Source organism: Alosa sapidissima, chromosome 2 (genome assembly GCF_018492685.1).
Source record: "Alosa sapidissima isolate fAloSap1 chromosome 2, fAloSap1.pri, whole genome shotgun sequence".
NCBI lineage: Eukaryota > Metazoa > Chordata > Actinopteri > Clupeiformes > Clupeidae > Alosa > Alosa sapidissima.
In genome coordinates this window covers 16,628,233-16,648,575 of record NC_055958.1, presented here as the reverse complement: position 1 = coordinate 16,648,575, position 20,343 = coordinate 16,628,233, and the positions used below count along the sequence as shown (strand labels likewise).

The 20,343-nt window shown below is 39.8% G+C and overlaps 2 protein-coding genes and 1 long non-coding RNA gene across 7 annotated transcripts in view; 2 read left to right on the top strand and 1 right to left on the bottom strand.

Moving 5' to 3' along the window:
- Nucleotides 1-20,133, top strand: part of LOC121700683 (gamma-crystallin M2-like) — a 222,207-nt gene extending 202,074 nt beyond the window's left edge. For 2 of the 5 annotated variants that reach the window (XM_042083845.1, XM_042083834.1), the window contains 2 exons: nt 4,280-4,522; nt 5,056-5,405. In XM_042083845.1, coding sequence (XP_041939779.1) covers nt 4,280-4,522; nt 5,056-5,331 — 519 coding nt within the window. In that variant the 3' untranslated portion in view covers nt 5,332-5,405. Of the gene's footprint in view, nt 1-1,892; nt 2,036-3,526; nt 4,100-4,279; nt 4,523-5,055; nt 5,406-7,217; nt 7,335-20,113 lie in introns of those variants that run through there. The other 3 variants (XR_006027275.1, XM_042083828.1, XM_042083821.1) reach the window with 3 other exon arrangements.
- Nucleotides 916-1,717, bottom strand: LOC121700704. The gene is made up of 3 exons (XR_006027276.1): nt 1,647-1,717; nt 1,277-1,386; nt 916-1,118 (listed from the first exon to the last, which is right to left on the bottom strand). It is a non-coding gene; the product is annotated as an uncharacterized LOC121700704 (long non-coding RNA).
- crygs3 (crystallin, gamma S3) lies at nt 16,377-17,821 on the top strand. The gene is made up of 3 exons (XM_042068303.1): nt 16,377-16,384; nt 16,501-16,756; nt 17,537-17,821. The coding sequence occupies exons 1-3, from the start codon at nt 16,377-16,379 to the stop codon at nt 17,807-17,809; spliced, it is 537 nt and encodes a 178-aa protein (XP_041924237.1). The 3' UTR covers nt 17,810-17,821.
- Nucleotides 20,134-20,343: the final 210 nt, after the last annotated feature.

The window sequence follows — 20,343 nt, the reverse complement described above, 5'->3', positions numbered from 1 at the left end:
CATTAATTTCTGTGAACAGACAACCGTGGAGTCCATTATCCCGCTTATTCCACTGTTGCCACTTGCGTTGTGTTCATTTCCTGTTACAATTTAAACGTTTTAATCGCTAAAACTGTCTTGTCTGTAGAACTACTTTCTTTCCGTCACATATCAACTAATTTCTCAACTTGCAGGACAAACTGCCGTTACTAGTTCTAAATGGATAGTTGCTACGGCCAAAGGCCAGTCGTTAGTTCTATCTGTTGTCAAGCGGGCGTATCCCAAGATTCTGATGAACTTTAGCTTTGAAACATCGCTATTTTACTTAGCCTGCTGTCATCCATCTAGCTAAAAGCCACCTCCGTCATATGCTACAATGTTGTTATGTTCTGAACGTCTGCATTTTACAGCTCGGATGCAACGTGACAGTTCATTTAAACTTCACAACGAGTTCGGCGAATTAATATACAAGTGTGATACGGCCAAAAAAATGGATCTACTTCATAGGTGTGCAAATAACATACTGTTAATGGTCTTTCTAAATTACGTAGGACAATGGGAAATTCAACCAAGCAGTGGAATAAGGTTACTTATTCCACTGTTCATCAGAATCTTTGGATACGCCCGCTTGACAACGGGAGAGATAGAACTAACGACTGGCTTTTGGCCGTAGCAACCATCCATTTAGAACTAGTAACGGCAGTTTGCCCTGCAAGTTGAGAAATTAGTTGATATGTGTCGGAATAAATTAGTTCTACAAACAAGACAGTTTTCGCGATTAAAACATTCAAATTGTAACAGGAAATGAACACAACGCAAGTGGCAACAGTGGAATAAGCTGGATAATGGACTCCACGGTGGTCTGTACACAGAAATTAATGCACTTACAAGGTCTCATAATCCGCTTCGCGTCGGGGCCATTTTACAACCTTGAGCGTGCATTCATTTCTGTGAACAGACTGCCGTGTCGTCCATTATCCCTTACTTAAAGTTGTTTGTTTTTGTTGTAGGATAAAGTAGTAGTATACAATGTAGTAGGATACACATCAGTATGCATTTTCTTTCATCCGGTAAATCATTTTGTTGTTAACAACAGTTGGTGGGCTTAATGGGTCTGCCTCTGCCATTGGAGTATGGAGCTATGGAGATATAAAAACACATTAAACACATTTTATATAGACAAAGCGTGATATTAATATAATGTTAATGTTATGGAAGAAAACATATGGTTGATACTTTGAAGTGGCTATGTGTAGAATTCTGTTGGAGGTCAGTTTTCTTAAATGCATTGACTTACATTGACTCTTGAATGCATTGTATTCAGTGTAGCACCACTGGAGGTACAGGGTTGTATTGCAAGACTAGGTTCCCAAGCTAGCTGGTTTGCATGCTAATTTTAAACAATGTCTGGGCAACAGAGAGCATAGGAGTTTTTGACATTAACCATTTGATGTCAGATTTGTTATTCCTTCACATTCTGTTTTTTTCTGTTATTATTTCTAGGTCATTTGTGATGTAAAAAAAAAAACACATAGCCCATTTAAGCACTAATGTATTATATGGCTCTAAAACAGCTGGAAAATGGTAGGCTAGCTTTAATTTTACAATGGTGTTACATAATACAATCACTTTACTTTGTATAACTACAGTACTGACAAGGTAGTCACCTTTTATGACAGTTACAAGAGAAACCACAACGTCTTATACAGAGAGTTCATCCAGTGGTGCAGGATTTCTTGCAGCATCCTGATGGCTGACATGACATCACAATGGGATGAACACCTCTTCTGCATGTAGATAAAATTGATATACATGTCTATATTCTTTTCATATTAGATGGCTTTAACAGATGGCAGTGTAATGTAGCGCAGGGGTCTCTGTCTGTTGTCTGCCGAGAATGGTTTGGTTTACTAGTTGGAGGGATAATCCAGGAGAAAAGGCAGGGTGATGTGTGGACAATGAAACAGATGCAGAATAATCTTGGTGTGAATCTATTTCCCAGAGTGCAGATGGCACCACTGGAGGCACAGAGTTGTAAAGACCACATCATCAATCTGTGAGAAAAAGATAGTGTATAATAGTAATAATAATAGTAATAAAGTGATCCGCAGTACAGTATTAAAAAAAAAATTTACTTATTTGACTCATGAAAAAAAAGCCTCTGCCACATCCAGTTACATACAACTGTGTGTGCATAACTTACTAAACAGTGCATAATTATCTAATAAAATCATAAAAAGAAAAAGATTTTCAATTATCTTGAATAGTAATGATGCTGTCGTAGTTTTAAGTGAAGTAATGTCCTCCTTGTCATCAGCTAAATGATCTCCTAGAACTTACTGGCAGACTGATACCAATATCTAACACACTCCTTTCAGTAGATCATCCCAAAACGTTCACCCTATTTTGACAATAAAAATGGCTAACCCACTACCACCACACACACAAAAATAAGATGCTTACATATTACTTTCAATTTCATCTTTAAGCAAAGCTAACATTTTAACATTTCTTCCAGACAGTAAAATGTCAATTGATGACCAAATTATTGTCGGGTCCCAAACATTCTATAGTTTAATAGACTCTAAAAGCATCCTCTGTCCTTACCTACAACACCTACCCCATGCTATTTAATAATACTTTAAGTGCTTTGGAGAGGTGTAGGGTTCTTCCACTTTCACCAAGGATAAATTCCTTTAATGCTCTGTTAATGGGAAGTAGTAAAGGGTGTAGATGACAACAATCCTGGCCTTCCATCACTAGTCTTAATCAATATTTCAAGGATTTCAACAGTTTTCTTACTTGTGTAACAGCCATGAATTGTTTTATAGTTCCTTACTTCAACACATTAGCACTGGGAAAGAGAAGGCTTGTCTGCTCTTGGGAAAAAATCACATAGAGATTGCTGAAGTATCTTTTAACAACAACAGAGATGTCACATTAAATATCACATGTAAGGGAAGTTGTTGAATATGCCAAGGCAGATACCTCTAGCTTTCATAGCCTGGAAAAACAAATCTGATAAGAGATTTTCCTGGCTGATTTATTCCAATGTTATAGAGTGATGAGGACTGATTTAGCTGAAAGAGCACATTTCCATTAATATTTTTCTATAGTAGTAGTAGTACTTACATGCTACTTCTTAGATGAATGACCTGCTGTCTGTAGCCATTTAACTGGTATGCCTTTCTGGAGAAGCACACAGTCTTGAGAGCACTTCTTGTAATATGAAAGAAACATTCAATTCCAAAACTCTTTTAGTTCATGTAGTCACAGATAGTTGTGCAGATCTTGGTAGTATCGTTTTGTTTGAAGCATTGTTGGCACACATCTTAATTACTTCAGGTAGTGCAGACCAAACCTAATTATTAAACTGAACACAGCTTTCAGAAGACTTGGGAAGTATATTACATATTTGTACATGCTTATATATACTTACTGTACAAGAAAAAACTATAACAATGTTTTATATACAGTATTGTAATAGTCCATCCATCTTAAGTGATGCTAGTATCATAATAAATATAATAGAGTCTCTCATTTCCAAGCTGCTGTTTATCCACGCAAATGCGAATGACCTATGTTGCAAGCATGAAAGAATATGTGTTAATTTCTATCCAGTTCTACGTGTTGTTACCATGAATAGAATCATCTATGCATAATTTCATGCAGATAATGACCACATGATTTCCTTGTACAGTGAAATGTACCAGTTGTAGGAAATGAAGATGCAGAAATTACTTGCCTACACTTTTGAAAGGTACCACGACTTGATGATTTGTTACAGAAATGATTCCGTGCAACACTGTGCAGAAGTTGGCATATAAAGAGTCAATATTATATGAGCTACTGAACATGCCATACAGAAACAGAAAATGAACACAGCCAGACTGACTGGGTTAGCCTCTGCAAGGTATTATCACATCACATCCCCTGAGGCAATTGTTTGATAGTCATTACATTGTGACAAATCAAACCAACCATTTTGCTGATATGCAAATGAAGGTTATTTACTTAACAAAGGCTTTCCCTCGTCGGCACATTCTGCTTTTCGATATAAACCTCGAGTGTGCTGCAACTGAGTGGGAGGTGAGCAATTCAGTAATTTACAATGGGGAAGGTAAGTCTTACTCTGATATCTACTTTCATCTTACACTTTCTTTGAAACTACAGCTTGCATAAAAGCAGTTATGAGCAAACAAACTCTGCTAGATTAACAGGCAAAAGAGACTAATAGGAAAACTTGATACAGGCACATTTGAAGCTGAAAGCTCACCAGTGCTTTGCCTCTTCGTTTCAGATCGAGTTCTATGAGGAGAAGAATTTCCAAGGTCACTGTTATGAGTGCAGCAGTGACTGCCCAGACCTACACTGCTACTTCGGCCGCTGCAACTCCATCAGGGTGGAGAGTGGCTGCTGGGTCCTCTACGAGCGCCCACACTACAAGGGCTACCAGTACATCCTGAGCCCAGGAGAGTACCCTGACCACCAGCAATGGATGGGTTTCAGCGACAGCATCAAATCTTGTCGGTGTATAACAAATGTAAGGTCATTGGTGATAATGAATCTGTTATTGCACAATTATGGCAGTTGTATGTAGAGGGAAATGGGGATCATATTAGTCTGTAGTCAGTCTGTAGAAAGAGACTTATTATGTATGCCTCACCTAGCATAGCAACACATGACTAGACACTCATGAGATCCAATATTAACTCTGTGGCATCAATAATTTAACTTGTTACTTATTGTCCAATTTGACTTTTTGAGAAATTGGACATTAAAGAGTGTCAGGCAAACTTCTGATGTAGGGCAGTGCACTGGTTGAATGGCATGCCAGAGAGAGCACCAACCAGGCATTATGCATCGAAAATCCAACAGACAATAAGGGGAGATAAAAGGCTCATTTTTTGGCAGCAGTGTGCCCGTGCACATTATGATGAAGGAAGTCAGGAAAACAGCCAAGAAAACCCTCAATAAAAAGCGCCACTACGAAGAGTTATGTTAAGCTCCCAAGTTACATAATGGTGGAATTTCATGCCTTACCCAATTCTGAATGTGTCTGTGCTGTTTTTAAAGGTGTATGGAAATAACTATAAAATAAGGATTTATGAGAGCCCAGAATTTGGAGGACAGATGGCGGAATATTCTGAGGACTGTCCCTCTGTCCATGAAGCCTTCAAGTTCCGTGAGTTCAACTCTTGCATGGTGATGGACGGTGCCTGGGCCTTCTATGAGCAGCCCAACTACAGGGGGCGCCAGTACTTCCTGGAGAAAGGGGAGTACCGCAACTACTCAGACTGGGGTGCCACCTCCCCCTCCGTGGGTTCTTTCCGCAGGGTCACTGAATTCTAGAGCGCCATGGTCATCTAACACTGGGTTTCAAAAAGTTGCTTGTGTGCCTCACTTACTGGCAAATAAAGCGATGAGTTTGCTGCAAAGTGTGTTTTGTAATCTTTGTCAGCTTTAAGAGGAGGCTGTAGAAAACCAGGGCAAACATTCTACCTCAACTATGTTGTCCATATGAGACTGTACTCTGTTAATGTCCAGTGATTTAGAGTTGCATGCTTATTTAAAAGTAATATAACAGTGACAGTAAAGCAAACAAAGCAAAAAAAAAAAAAAAACCTCAAGAATATAACCGGCTCAACTGTTAACTTTAGTCTCTCAAGTCTCAGTCTTTACCTGATCTTTAGTTAGGGACTACAGATATTTTGCAGACACTTCAACCACATGACGTGTACAATTTTGTCTAAACTTTGTGTTAAGGAATAGTATGTGTTCTCAAAATTTTCGGAGAAAGAAACTCAAGAACCTTTATGTATTCCTTAGTTTGTTTGGTCTCATAAACTACTTTTAGCCTGTTAATGGTGAGCTGTGTATTATTGTCGATTTTTGCTGTGTATTATTGTCGATTTTTGAATTGGCCTACATTGAGACTAAAAAACAATGGAAGCACAACAGTTTTATATATAAGTAGCACATGTAAAAAGAGATAAAATAATAAATACATATATAAAAACATAACATCTAAAACAGTACAACAAAAAATAAATAAACGCTTTGAATAAGTCACAACCCTTTATGTTTAATGAAAAAGCATTTCGAAGCTATGCATTGGAACTTCAACTATGATATGAATAGGCTACTGATGTTAAGATATCAAGCTATTAGCATTTTTCACTTATGATATGACCTTAACCCTAAGAAGGCCCAACAGTCATTCTTGAGACATTGGGCACACAATTGACAACCAGTTGTATTAGATTTATTATTACAATGTTTTCAATTGTACATTTTATGAGGGATTATTAATGCTAATTATTATGCACAGTTATCCTCTTCAGTTTTATTAACACATCATTATATAACATTTATGACCCCTAATGACTTCTCACTAGTTATGTTAGTTATAAATGTTAAAGATTAAAGATACTTTTTTATCAGAAGCAACATTTAAAACATTTAAAAAGTGCATGTTTTTATTAATACATTTTATTAATAATTTTCTTTCACTAAAATTAGGCACTCTTAAGGGCAGCTGTCACTCTGAAACAGATATGTTGTGCAGAGGTTAGCTGTTTCTCAAAGTCAAGGATTCGTGCTTGGTAGAATAAGCCCTGCCGAGTCAAATCCTTCAAAGACGAGGCAACGCTTCTTCTTAGCATTTGTAAAACAAACAATGGAACAGACTAGCGAGTGTGCAGGAAGCTGCAGGTGTGCGTTATTAAAAATCATGCCTCCTGCCCGCTTCTTTTTGAAAAACAATTCTCATTCTCATTCTCCTACGTGTATAAATTCAATTAATTGATTAATTTGCAAATAGAAACCACAGAGCAGCAACTATTAAGAAAAATCGTAAAGAGAAAAGCATAAAATTAAATAGCTCGCAATATATAAAAAAATATTTAGCTCGCAATCGCTCTCATTAGAAAATGTTTAAATACCCTTCCTAAATGCCTTATTTACACAATAATGGTGTTCGTCTGTGAACTAATAGAGAACTAATAGACCTGTGAGTAAATATGGGCAATGCCACACAGAACTGGATATTATGTACATAACAAAATATACAGAACATGGATCTTTTACTATACATGCTCCTATTTTTCTCCAAGTTCATCTCCTTCTCACTGTTGCAGTTGACGGATGAAATGTCTTGGTGTCTCTGCCTTAGGACTTAATGTGAAGGATCCAGCTTCAAAACCCTTAACATCAAGATCCCTCTGTTTATTTTTCAGTCCTGCGGTAGGGAGCTACTACGGTGCTCCTCTACCTGCTCCCATGGGAAGCCATTCAGGAAACCCAAAATCTCTACTCTATGGAAAGCAGCAAATGATCTGAATTTGCCAAATCAGGTTTGTTTATCTTCAGTTTCTCTCTCTCTATCTATACATCCAATCATCCAACCATCCATCCACCCATGTGTTGCACTGATGAGTGGTTTTGCAGTCTCATTCCTGACTTCCAAGAGACCACCAATTTTGTATTGTCCATTTTTATTTCTTTTTTCCATTCATCTCAAACAAGAATGTAATGGTGGGAAATTGATTTGCATTGAAACCCAACAATAAACTAATTTTTTATTTACAAGTTCATTTAATTTGGCATTAGTATGACAACGTCTTTCACAAACTAATAGTTTGTTTGAGTGACATTTTGGAATGTGTGTAATTCTTTTGAAACATACTGAACAGTATGTAGTGATAGATTTTCAAGGAATAGTGGATTCATTGATTTGCAATTTGATGCCACACCAAAACAGGAAGTGAACATAATTGGTGATATTTGTTTTAATCAGCCTCAAGTTTACTAATAGGGCCCTATTTACATTTACAGAAATTAGACTATTATGAGTCATAGTGCAGTTACATGCAGTCACACATAGAGATATATGGATATGTCATAAGGGTTTATCAGGGTTTACCAGAGGTTTATATGATTTGCCTGGAATTGAATGAATGAAACCTTTATTGCCCCAAGGGGGAATTTGTCTTGCATTTAGGAGCCATAAGTTACATAGAGCTAGACAACACTAGACAAGACTCACACATTGATACATAGAATGACAAACCAATCCAAAAAACATACAATATATATTAAAAAAGTGTGTATGCATGCTTTAGGATGGTGTCAACCTGTCTGAATTCAACCTATTTAGCAACTGGATGCTCCTTGGCACAAAAGATGTAATAGCTCTGTTAGTTTTTACATGTGGCATTCTATAGCGGATTCCTGAGGGGAGAGGAGAGTACTCAGAGAAGAGGGGGTGGGATGGATCATCTAGTATTTTCACAGCCAAATTAATGGTGTATTCGCATGATACTTTTCACTTCTGATCCACTTATTTTCCTGCCTAGTTTTGTAATTCTATCCATCATATTCCTGTTTTGAACAGAAAGACCACCCCCCCCCCCCGCCAACACTGAATTGCAAAGGTCACAACGCTCTGTATAAAAGTTCAATAAAACAGCCTCAAAATCACTTTATCAGCCTTAAAGCTACACAATTTTCTTAAGAAATAAAATCTTTGTTGTGCCTTTGTGTATCTTGCTAGAGTGTTTGCCTTCCATGTGAGCTTATTGTCAGTACCTAAGTACTTATATTCTTCTACCATGTCAATATCACTCCCTTGTACAGAGACTGATTTAAGTGGGGGCCTTTTCCTAAAATTAATTACCATTTCTTTTGTTTTCAGAATATTTAAAATCAAGGAATTTACATTGCACCATTCATAAAACGGGTCTATTTCCTGTCTGTAGCCTGTCTCATCACCTGTTAAGAAACCCACTATGGCAGCCAGTATCATCCGCAAACTTAATAAAAGAACAGGGGTGTGGCTCACACAGTCATTAGTGTACAGTATATACTGTATAATAGGGGCGATAGGACACTCCCTTGGGGAACACCCCTATTTATAGTAATGACTCTTCCATTTCAGAAGAGAATGGTTAACTCCCATTGTTCTCAACTTCTCAATTAAAATGTGTGATTGGATAGTGTTAAAAGATGATCATCAGCAAACAAGATTCGTACATATGATGAAGGTAGTTCCAAGTGTTTGTATTTTCCATTTAGCATAGTAGTGATTGCATCTTCCACACCTCTTTTCTGTCTATATGCGAACTGGAGTGTGTCCATTTGAGTTACTGTTTGTTTTTTTAAGTGGGTCAGAATGATCCGCTCCAAACACTTGATTGCTACAGAGGTAAGAGCCATTGGCCTAAAATCGTTTGGGTTTGAATTTTTTTGGCAGTGGCAGAATTTCAGCCGTTTTCCAAATTTTGGGTACCGTATGTGTATCCAATGACCTTTGGAACAAGTCAGAGAAAACATGGCTGAGTTGTTTGTGACATGTCCTGAGAACTATACTCAGCAGGTTGTCCGGGCCAGCCGCTTTACGGGGTTTGACCAGAGAAAACACCCGCTCGACTTCCCTGCTGCTGACGCTGATTGATGCACATTCTGTTGCACTGTCCAGCCAATTTGGTAAAGCCTGCAGACCGCTCTCCCACCTAGCGAATGTCACCAAAGCCTACAAATGAAGGTGCTATATTAATCTAATTAGGACCGTTTGTGTGTTATCAAGTGGTTGGCATGGAGATTAATAACACCAAGCCAAACTGGAAGTTTGAATAATTTTGTACTGCTTTGTACTATGGGCCTAACTTCTAGTACTTACTCAAAAGCCACCCTAGCTTTAATGAGATATAGTTGTGAAATGACTGCCATTTGATGTGACATATTCAGCTCTCCCTGTTTGGTCAGCCTCACATTGATTCAAACCTTTATTATAACTGTCGGGTCTTCCATTTGTTTGGGCTAGCTGTCCCTAGCTGTTCAACACACAGTGACACAGTAGCCTGGTGTTAATTCCATTGGCCAATGTCCATATATAAGCCAAAAGGACATAATTATGTAATTGTATTATTCAATAATTCATATAAAAATAAACACACATATGTGTTAGGGTTATTACCTGACTATGAAAACATCACAGATCCATTAAGGTGTAGTACAGAAAATAGAAATGAATAATATATATATATATATATATATATATATTTTTTTTTTTTAAAAGTGATCATATCAGTGGTCTAGCTATTGAACCTCTAAATGAAAGGGTATATGAAGAATTAATTTGCAAAAGTAGGTGAGCTTTATTTGATAAAATTTTCACAAATTATTTTTAACTGTGAATTTATAATTTATTGAATGTAATTATTATTTAAATTTTTAAAGTATATTTGTTGGGCTTTTTGCCTTTATTCGGATAGGACAGTGAAGATAGACAGGAAGGAGTGGGAGAGAGAGATGGGGTGGGATCGGGACATGCTACTTGGCTCTACTTGGATCAGGTTGATGAGGTGGCACAGTGGTGTCAATCTAACAGCTTGACACTGAGGGCCAGATGTACGTACATTTGCGAACGTAGCGTTATCAGCGCCATGGACACACCGCAGATTGCGAGCGCTGTCAGACCCAAGTTTCCGTCGTATTTATCAATCATTCAATCCTTAGTGTAAACTGCGCCTTTCTCTGCCCTTCTCCGCCCATAAACGCAATTTACGAACGTCCACAACTGAATGGCAGCGCCTACAAGCGCAGTTGAATGAAGTTAACTGATGACAACATTAAAAAGAATCAAACGTTTAGCGATCATGAAATAATACCATACATGATAAGATGTCAACAAGCAGGGAGATAATTAAGATCAGTAGTTCTACTCAAACTACTTGTGCACGTAGGCTATGGGAGATTGGTCAAATCTAGCAAGTAGGAAAGTTTAAGTGAATGACGTGAAAGTGAAAGTAAGACATGCGAAAGGCCAACGAAAGTTAAGGTTGCTTTTGGTAGTACAAATACTTTCACCACAAAAACTGGTGTTCTAAATAGCGATTCTGTTGTCTTTGAAAGGTTCTCTTATTGACGCATTGAACTGCAATGTGGATTAACACCTGCTTTTACAAGGCGGAAGTATTTAGGCGCAGAATAGACGTGCGCTTTCAGGAGCAGTCTTTGTACATACCGCGGAATACATAACTAGGCGCTCTTTACTCTTCCCCTCCCATCTTTTTACGCTAAACTCCCACTTTCCCCTGGATCCTCCCATGAATGCATATGCATGACATGACAATCGCAATCTGCCACTTTCAGCTCCCGCGACAGGCAGTTTGCGCTTTTACATCATTGTGGCCTGTTTGTACATACCTCGCAATGATTTTACACGCACATTGCGAAACAAATACGCCTGAAATGGGCGCAAAAGCGTTAGTACATCTGGCCCTGAATGTCAATAAAACCAAGGAAATGGTAGTGGATTACAGAAGGCAGCAGCAGAACTACAGTTACACCCCACTAATGATCAGCGGGCAACCTGTAGAGAGAGTCACAAGTTTTAAATACCTTGGTGTCCACTTTACTGAAGACTTAACATGGACTGTTAACACTCAATATGTTCTGAAGAAGTCCAGACAACGACTCTACTTCCTTCGTCAGCTAAGGAAATTCAAAGTTTCTACATCCATCATGAAGGCCTTCTACACTTCAGCGGTTGAGAGTGTTCTAACTGGTAGCATCATCACCTGGTATGGGAACTCCACAGTTAGAGATTGTAGTACTCTGCAGAGAGTAGTGCGCTCAGCTGAACGTACTATAAGAACTCAACTCCCTGCTCTACAAGATATCTATGTATATACACACAGTCACTGCTCCACTCCCCTCCCACCCACACACACATCTTCACTGTCATCACTCACATACATCATACATACAGTACTCTGCTTGCAATAGTAAGTCCCTGCCCCCCCCCCTACATACACAGCACATTATTTCATCAGGAAGCTTCTCCAACACACATCCCCAACATACTTACAGCACACTGCCCCCCCCCCCCCCCAATACACAGCATATTGTCTCATGAGGAAGCTTCCCCAACACACATATTGCACACTGCCCTCTCCCCACATACACAGCACACTATCCCATCTCCCCTGTCATCCCCCCTATACACACACACCAAGACCCCTGGCAGTTGGGTTAGCCCCTTGAGCCGTGGATCTGCCCAAGGTTTCTTCCTTGGTTAGGGAGTTTTTCCTTGCCCCTGTTGCTCTTGGGTGCTCCTTGTCGGTGCCCCCCACCCAATCCCAATCCTCCCCCACCTTTTTTACATTACATTACATTACATTACATTACATTTGGCTGACGCTTTTTTAACCAAAGCGACTAACAACATGGTAAACAGTAAGTTTTAGAACAATTCTCACAATTTTAGGACAGTTTAAAAAAAACACATTAGAGTACAGTAAGAATAAGTGCGTCGGTGAGTGCTGTATTTTAACAGTTACTTGTCAGTTTAACGGCTGGTGAGTGCTAGGATCAGTAAGACTTGTTGTAAGTGTTGCTATGAGAGTAGATGTTCTCTAAAGAGCTGGGTCTTCAGGAGTTTTTTGAAAGTGGAAAAGGATGTCCCTGCCCTTGTAGGAACTGGCAGTGTGTTCCACCAACGAGGAACAACAGATGAGAAAAGTTTGGATTGGCTTGAGCGTACCGGTGGTAGAGCTAGACGTCGTTCGTCAGAGGAGCGCAGCGGTCTGGAGGTAGTGTAAGTCTGTAAGAGGGCATTCAAGTAGGTGGGAGCAGAACCGGAGACTACTTTGTAGGCAAGCATTAGAGACTTGAATTTGATACGGGCCGCCATAGGTAGCCAGTGTAGCTGGATGAGCAGCGGGGTAACATGTGCCCTTTTGGGTTGGTTGTAGACCAGGCGCGCCGCCGCGGCCCGTTTTTATGCAGCCCTTGCCTAATCTACTAAACCCCTCTTCTACTGCACTTTTTACCCCCCCCCCATTAATGCACAAATAGGCTGACACCAGACATAATTTCACTGCATTTCTATATATGCATGTGACAATAAACTTCCTTGTATCCTTGTATCCTTGTATTCCAGAAGAGTACTCCTAAGAGCCCAAAAGATTCTGAAGGACTCTTCTCATCCTAACAATGGATTATTCCTACCGCTGAAATCTAGAAAACGCCTATGTAGTTACAAAGCCAGAACTGAGAGACTCAGGAGAAGTTTTTATTCCCAGGCCATCCGAACTCTGAACTCGCACTATACTGACTTTGCACACATTCACTCCTCAGCACTCTCATACATTTCCCAACCCTGAACTCACACTATACTGACTTTGCACTCATTCACTCCTCAGCACTCATGACCCCCCCCCCCCCACACACACACACATACACCCACACACACCTACATGACTTTTAGCACTTTTACCTCCCTCTCCCTATGCTACAGACCTTTTATTTATTTTCTTATTTCATCACACGTCAAAACACACACACACACACACACACACACATCTGACTTTCTATTATTTGTGATTTCTCCTCCATTTATCTACCCATGTCCTTGATTGCCTAGCCTTTCTAACCCCCCCATCCCCCACCCCCATCCCCAACACACACACACTTACATCATCACTGTCATCACCTCACATACATACAGCACATTGCTTGCTACAGTAAGCCTCCTCTACATACTTACAGCACACTGCCCCCACCTACCCACACACACACTACACACACACACACAGTCACTGCTCCACTCCCCTGCTGCCCACACACACATCTTCACTGTCATCACTCACATACATCATACATACAGTACTCTGCTTGCAATAGTAAGTCCCTTCACCATACTTGCAGTGACTGCTCCCCCCCCCCCCCCCCCTCTCCCCTACATACACAGCACATTATTTCATCAGGAAGCTTCTCCAACATACTTACAGCACACTGCCCCCCCTGCTTGCTACAGTAAGCCTCCTCTACATACTTGCTGCACACTGCCCCCCCCCCCCCCCCCCCCAATTCACAGCACATTGTCTCATGACATATTGCACACTGCCCTCTCCCCACATACACAACACACTATCCCATCTCCCTTGTCATCCCCCCTATACACACACCAAGACCCCTGGCAGTTGGGTTAGCCCCTTGAGCCGTGGATCTGCCCAAGGTTTCTTCCTTAGTAAGGGAGTTTTTCCTTGCCCCTGTTGCTCTTGGGTGCTCCTTGTTGGTGCCCCCCCCCCCCCAATCCCAATCCTCCCCCACCTTTCTTATGCAGCCCTTGCCACTTAATCTACTAAACCCCTCTTCTACTGCACTTTTTACCCCCCCCCCCCCCCCCATAAATGCACAAATAGGCTGACACCAGACATAATTTCATTGCATTTCTTACATCCAGTAACTATATACATGTGACAAACTTCCTTATATCCTTGTATTTGATGTGTAAACAACAGACTTATAGCCTGGTTAACACCAGACCGCTCAAATCTCAATTAAGACTGAGAGGAAAGGCTTTGTTGACTTACGACTTCCAGGGGCATAACCAGCAGTGAAATTAAACTTAAATTGTTGCATTAAACTCTTTCCCAAACATTTCAGAAGTGCAGCAATCAAATCTTGCAAACAAAGGTTTTTTGGTTGTGTTGAATGCACTGCTCTATCTGTCATCATATAAAGCCTGCCCCATGGCATATAAGATTTGCCGATTGTGCTTGGATCCTTGGTTTTTGGTATTTTTTTATTTGGAAACTGTCATCAATGGGCTTCTTTCCAGACGTACCTGCAGAGCAAATTCAAATTTGCTAATAGGTTTGTCTGGGTTCACATTAAATCCTTTTGGCAGTCATCCTTTTTTTGCAAGCATTACATGTTACAAACATTACACAAAAGTGTCTGCTAAATGTAATGTAATGTAATGTAAAATAAGAGAAGAGCATCAGCTCCTGTTTCACCATGGCCTTATGTCACTAGTTCCACCATTAGACTTTGTCTTGAAACAGCTGGCCCGTGCTATGATTTGCACAGTAGTGTAGATAGATAGATAGAAAGATAGATAGATAGATAGATAGATACATACATACATACATACACACATACACACACACACACACACACATACACACACACACACACACATACATACATACATACATACATACATACATACATACATACATACATACATACTTACTTTATTGATCCCCAAGGGGAAATTCAAGAAGGTAAGGGTCCTACGTACTGTATCCTTGTGACACCTTGTTATAATGATTTTGCACATGCACCTCATTTTTAGGCAACTATTTTCACTATCTTGTTCATAAAAGTGACACGGGAAATTGTTTTTCTGATGGCACTTACATGTTGAAACAAAAACTAAGCAGTGTGAGCAAGTTGCGTGCTTTTGCAGATAAACCACTATGTAATGCAGTTTGTACAAATTATTTCGAGAAAGCACTTAACTGTTTTTGCAAACGTTAATGATGTTTTGATGAATGCCCCAAAGTGACTGAGAACAACTGTAATATGAGAAGAGCTTTTTAGTTAGAATGAGACGGGAATGCAATCTGCTTCCCTCCATTTACCAAAACTCATGAAGGCACAAAGACCCTTGAACAGCATCCCAGCATGGTGAGGCAATCTGCTTTTTCTTCATAATTGATCTGGCTGACATTCTTTTGCTGCGAGTTGGAGGTCCCTCTGTCTGTTCCATCTTTATAACTATACACAAGAATTTCTTATTTTAAATAGCCCAATTAACCCAAATGTAAAAGTATTTTAACATAATGATCTCCAGTTTAGTTTGTAGCAAGAGCTTTTCTCAATGTTTGGACACAATACATTAAACCATATAAATGAGATCAGACTTTAACTTTATACATACAGTTGAAGGAAAATCAAATCACCTTGGCTAAAGTACAAAGAGTTTCAGTGTTTTTGTTTTCCTTGTATTTGATAACTTCAATAAGTCTTATGAGATAGTGATGCTTAAATGCTTCTCTGTAAATATCACTATTGCAATACTTGGCTGTCAAGATGCCTGAGCGAACATCTGTCAAATCTTCAACAGCAGGATCCAGTAGAGGACCACTTACTAAGCAGTGGGGTTAAGGGTGTGGCTAGTGGCTATGAGTGCACCTGTTCATTGTGAGGCAGGTGCCAGCCTTCACACTCACCAGTTGTGTGGCCAGGAGCCAACGCAGTGGAAACCGTTGCTGCCCCCAGAGTCTAGAAAACAGTTTAATTGGATTGATAAATCTTTTCTGGAATCACGTATCGCTTAGATCAAAAGGTCAGTGTGTCGAGACAATGACGGGTAAACGTTGCATTAAGCCACATATTTAGAGACAATCGCAGCATCAGCTGTTGTGCGGATGGGGCCCTAAATGCTGATGCTTTTCAGATGACAATGATTCCCCTGGCAGTGCAATTCAATGTCCCTCATATATAAATCTGACCCGTCAATGTCGCTGTCAATACAGAATAAGGGGGTATAAACATTTTGTGATCAAAAGCACCCGGACAGGCCCAAAACATGGATCGACATGGAAAGGTGAGTGTTGTTGTTCTTCATCTCTGATGTTCTTAAAGTGAGGATTTCTCTTGACCTATGTGCCCTCTTGCTCCAATTTACACTATAAGTTTCACTAAAAAACACAAATAACACAGACTCTGTTCACAGATCATCTTCTATGAGGACCGAAATTTTCAGGGTCGCAACTTTGAGTGCAGTAGCGACTGCCCTGAGCTGAGCTCCCATTTCAGTCGCTGCAACTCCATCAGGGTAGACAGTGGGGCGTGGGTCATCTACGAGCGACCCAACTACATGGGCTCACAGTATGTCTTGACAAAGGGGGAGTATCCCGACCACCAGCGCTGGATGGGCTTCAATGACATCATTAAGTCCTGTCGTCTTATCCGAAACGTGAGTCCCAGTTCCCTAGGAGTCGCCACACCAGCCATTGGCTTGTCTGAGTGGTCTTGGACTGGAGTGGAATTTTGTTTGTCCTGTTTCCTGACCAGTCACACACAAATAACAGAAACACATATGCACACATGCACGGCCAAAAAGTGTCTTAAGTGGCAACAATTTAGACTAAAGATACATAGAGACAAACTTCACAGAATTACATTTTATTGGATGAAAAACTACTCTTTGGCATCATTAAGTGATAATATTTTCAAAATGCAAAAGTAAGCATATGCACTGCCGTTCAAAAGTTTGGGGTCACTTAAAAATGTCCATTCCATTCCATTACAGACAGAATACCAGCGGAGGTCAATTGCATTGTTTTATTTAATCAGTGCAGTATTTCGATTACATTATGTGCTTACATAATTGCAAAAGGGTTCTCTAATGTTTTCTCAGTTAGCCAATGGGCATCCGTATACATATGTAGATATTGCATTAAAGATCAGCCATTTCTAATTTACAACATTAATGATAAAAACAAGGAAATTTCTAAGTGACTCCAAACTTTTGAACTGCTGATAACTGTACTCTTACTACATATATAGCTTGTTACAAATTGTACTACAAGCTTCAGCATGTATGTATTGGTAAATACTCTGAAAGTAAATATTTTGACTTGCAACAACACTGAGGCAACTAGTTACTGTATGTCAGTGTTAGCCCACAGATGATTTTTTGTTCACTCTTCTTGTTTCTTGACACTTGCATCCCCCATCTCAATCTTTCCTTCAGACTTATGGCATTTACCGCCTCCGGGTTTACGAACGTCCTGACTTCCAGGGACAGATGATGGAGTTTAGCGACGATTGTCCCTCTGTCTATGATCGCTTTAGTCACCGTGAGGTCCATTCCTGTAACGTGATGGATGGGGCCTGGATCTTCTACGAGCATCCCAACTATCGCGGCCGTCAGTACCTACTGGAGAAGGGTGAATACCGCCGGTACACAGAGTGGAACGCCATGCATCCTGGTTTGGGTTCTTTCCGCCGCGTCCAGGACTTTTAGACCAGTTTCCTACTAACATCTGTGTGAGATAACTGTTGCTATGCCATTTAATAAAAAAGAAACTTTTGAGCTCAGATGATTGTCGGTGTTCTCAAACTACCTCTCGTTGAGTCTACAAATTAAAGAGCCATCCCAAAAGGATAGCAAACCTATAGCTTATAACTCTCCTATAGGTCTACCATGATAATCTTGAATAATGAAATGCTTACTTGAACAACTAAGAAAATGTATGTCTTTCCTTCACTGTAACTGTTGATGTCATGAAAAGTGGTGCTATTAAATATGAGGAACCCCATTTAGACTAAGATCTATTGGTGGCATGTGGAACTGGCAGTGTCTTTCTCATCATAAATACCTTTAATTGACTCATATTTATGACCCAGTAGAGAAGCACCAGTGTCTTAAAGGAATTATCCGGAGTAAAATGCACTTTAGATCAATTTACGGATGATTGGGAGTACATACGTTGAGTTGACATCAAAATCATGTCATTCGGATGTGTTTTGAGAAAGTTCGATTTTACCGTTTTTAGTCAAAACTCGTTAGCCTGGAAGTGACCAGGGCAAGTCATTTTGCCGCTACAAAACGATATTTGTATACCTCTTCTACAGTTCCAAGCAACATTACACTTACGTGGTAGTGAGTAGAGGGTCCCTAAAGCCAAACCGAAGTATCCCGAGGTCTTTATGTGGTCGGATAGAGAGTCCAGAATGAATTTCATTAAGCCAGTACCTTTCCGGAAATGTTGCTGCTGTAGCTGGCGTCTTTAGGGGAAAGTCCGTAGGAGTCGATTGCCGAGTGTGGAGTAACACGCTCTGGAAATTCACAATTTCATTGCCGTTTAAAAAAAAAAAAAAAAAAAAACATAGAAAATATTTGGGGGGGAGTCCACTATCAACTATCAACTATCAATCCCACTCACTGTCACACGCAGACGAGTGCATCTTGACTCAACATGAACATGAACACATACGTGAATATTACATGATTGGAAGCCAACGCATCTCTGATTCTAGAATACTCGCGGTAATAGACTACTGCTACATCGCGTGGCGCCAATAAATGAGCTGACCAGCAGCGAGCGAGAAGCGCTGTAGAAGCGCCACATACAGTGATGGCCAAAAGTATTGGCACCCATGCTAAAGTTGACTGAAAAGAGGAATATAAAATCATCTTTTGGAAATTGATCTTAAAGCCTAAAGTGAAAAATGAGGAAATATCTAACCTTTAAGGACACCAATTTTCTTAGTGAATGAATAATGTATCATAAATAAATAAATGTTCTTCCTTAAAATACAGGGGTCATAAGTATTCCCACCCCTATGTTAAATTCCCATAGAGACGGGCAGATTTTTATTTTTAAAGGCCAGTTATTTCATGGATCCAGAATACTGTGCATCCTGATAAAGTTACCTTGGCCTTTGGAATTAAAATAGCCCCACATCATCACATACCCTTTACCATACCTAGAGATTGGCATGGGTGTTATTTCAGTTAGCCTATTAGCTGGTTTGATGCTCATTGAGCTCTATATAGAATACTTTCATATTGTGAACAAATTTCACGGATAAACATACGTTTTCACTGTTAAACCTTACTTTATTTAGGTGAAGATTCAACACATTAGCAGTCATTCCCTTTGTCCACGCCGCTATAAGGTTTTACGGTAGAGCTACAATTTACTCATTAGGCTACTCATTACTCGTTACTCAATGTGTCAGCTCTCTATCATTCTTGGCAGATGATGTAACCGAATATGAATGTGAAAGACTTGCCCTTCAGGGCACGAACGGTCAAAAGCACAAACTTTTAGAAATATCCTGGCGTCATTTTAGAGACTAGAAGAAGTTTTCCATTGACGTAGGCTTTTAAAAGTATACACAATCTGTGTACACAGAACTTCCTCTCCCCTTACTTCCCCCGAAATACATTAAGTATATTCTATAGTGACACCTTATGACTGTTCCAGGTATTAACTAGGGGGCAGAAAAAGACACTCGCTGCACGGTTGAAACTGCACTCAGTCATCCGCTTCAAAGTCACGCTACATTTCGTTGGAAAGCTTAGTTTATGGCAGTTCATGTGAGCACAATAACTTAATTTTGTAAATGTTACCAAAGCGACTGGTTTCGCCTTGCAGGGTCACATATCTTCGCTCGCTTAGTGCCTAACAACACCCCTTAGCCGTGCTATATTCACGATATAGAATGGCCTCTCGGGGTTTATTGCTTAAATAATATTAGACCAGCATTTAAATTACACTTTTGCTTGAACCTAAACTATGTTCTTATGGCTTTGTTCCAGAATGAGGGATCTCACTGTAGAAGATGTAGAAGAAAGGAGCACACTGGACATTTTTTACATTTATTTTTATACCATAAGGGACTTTTGAATTGACTTTTATACCATAAGGGACTTTTCTACATTTTCTTTAATACCTAAAATGACTTTTCTTATTATTTGAACAATCCAACTGAACTGCACTTGCTCTTACATTGCCATTGTTAACTACTGTGAGATGATTGATGTGATAG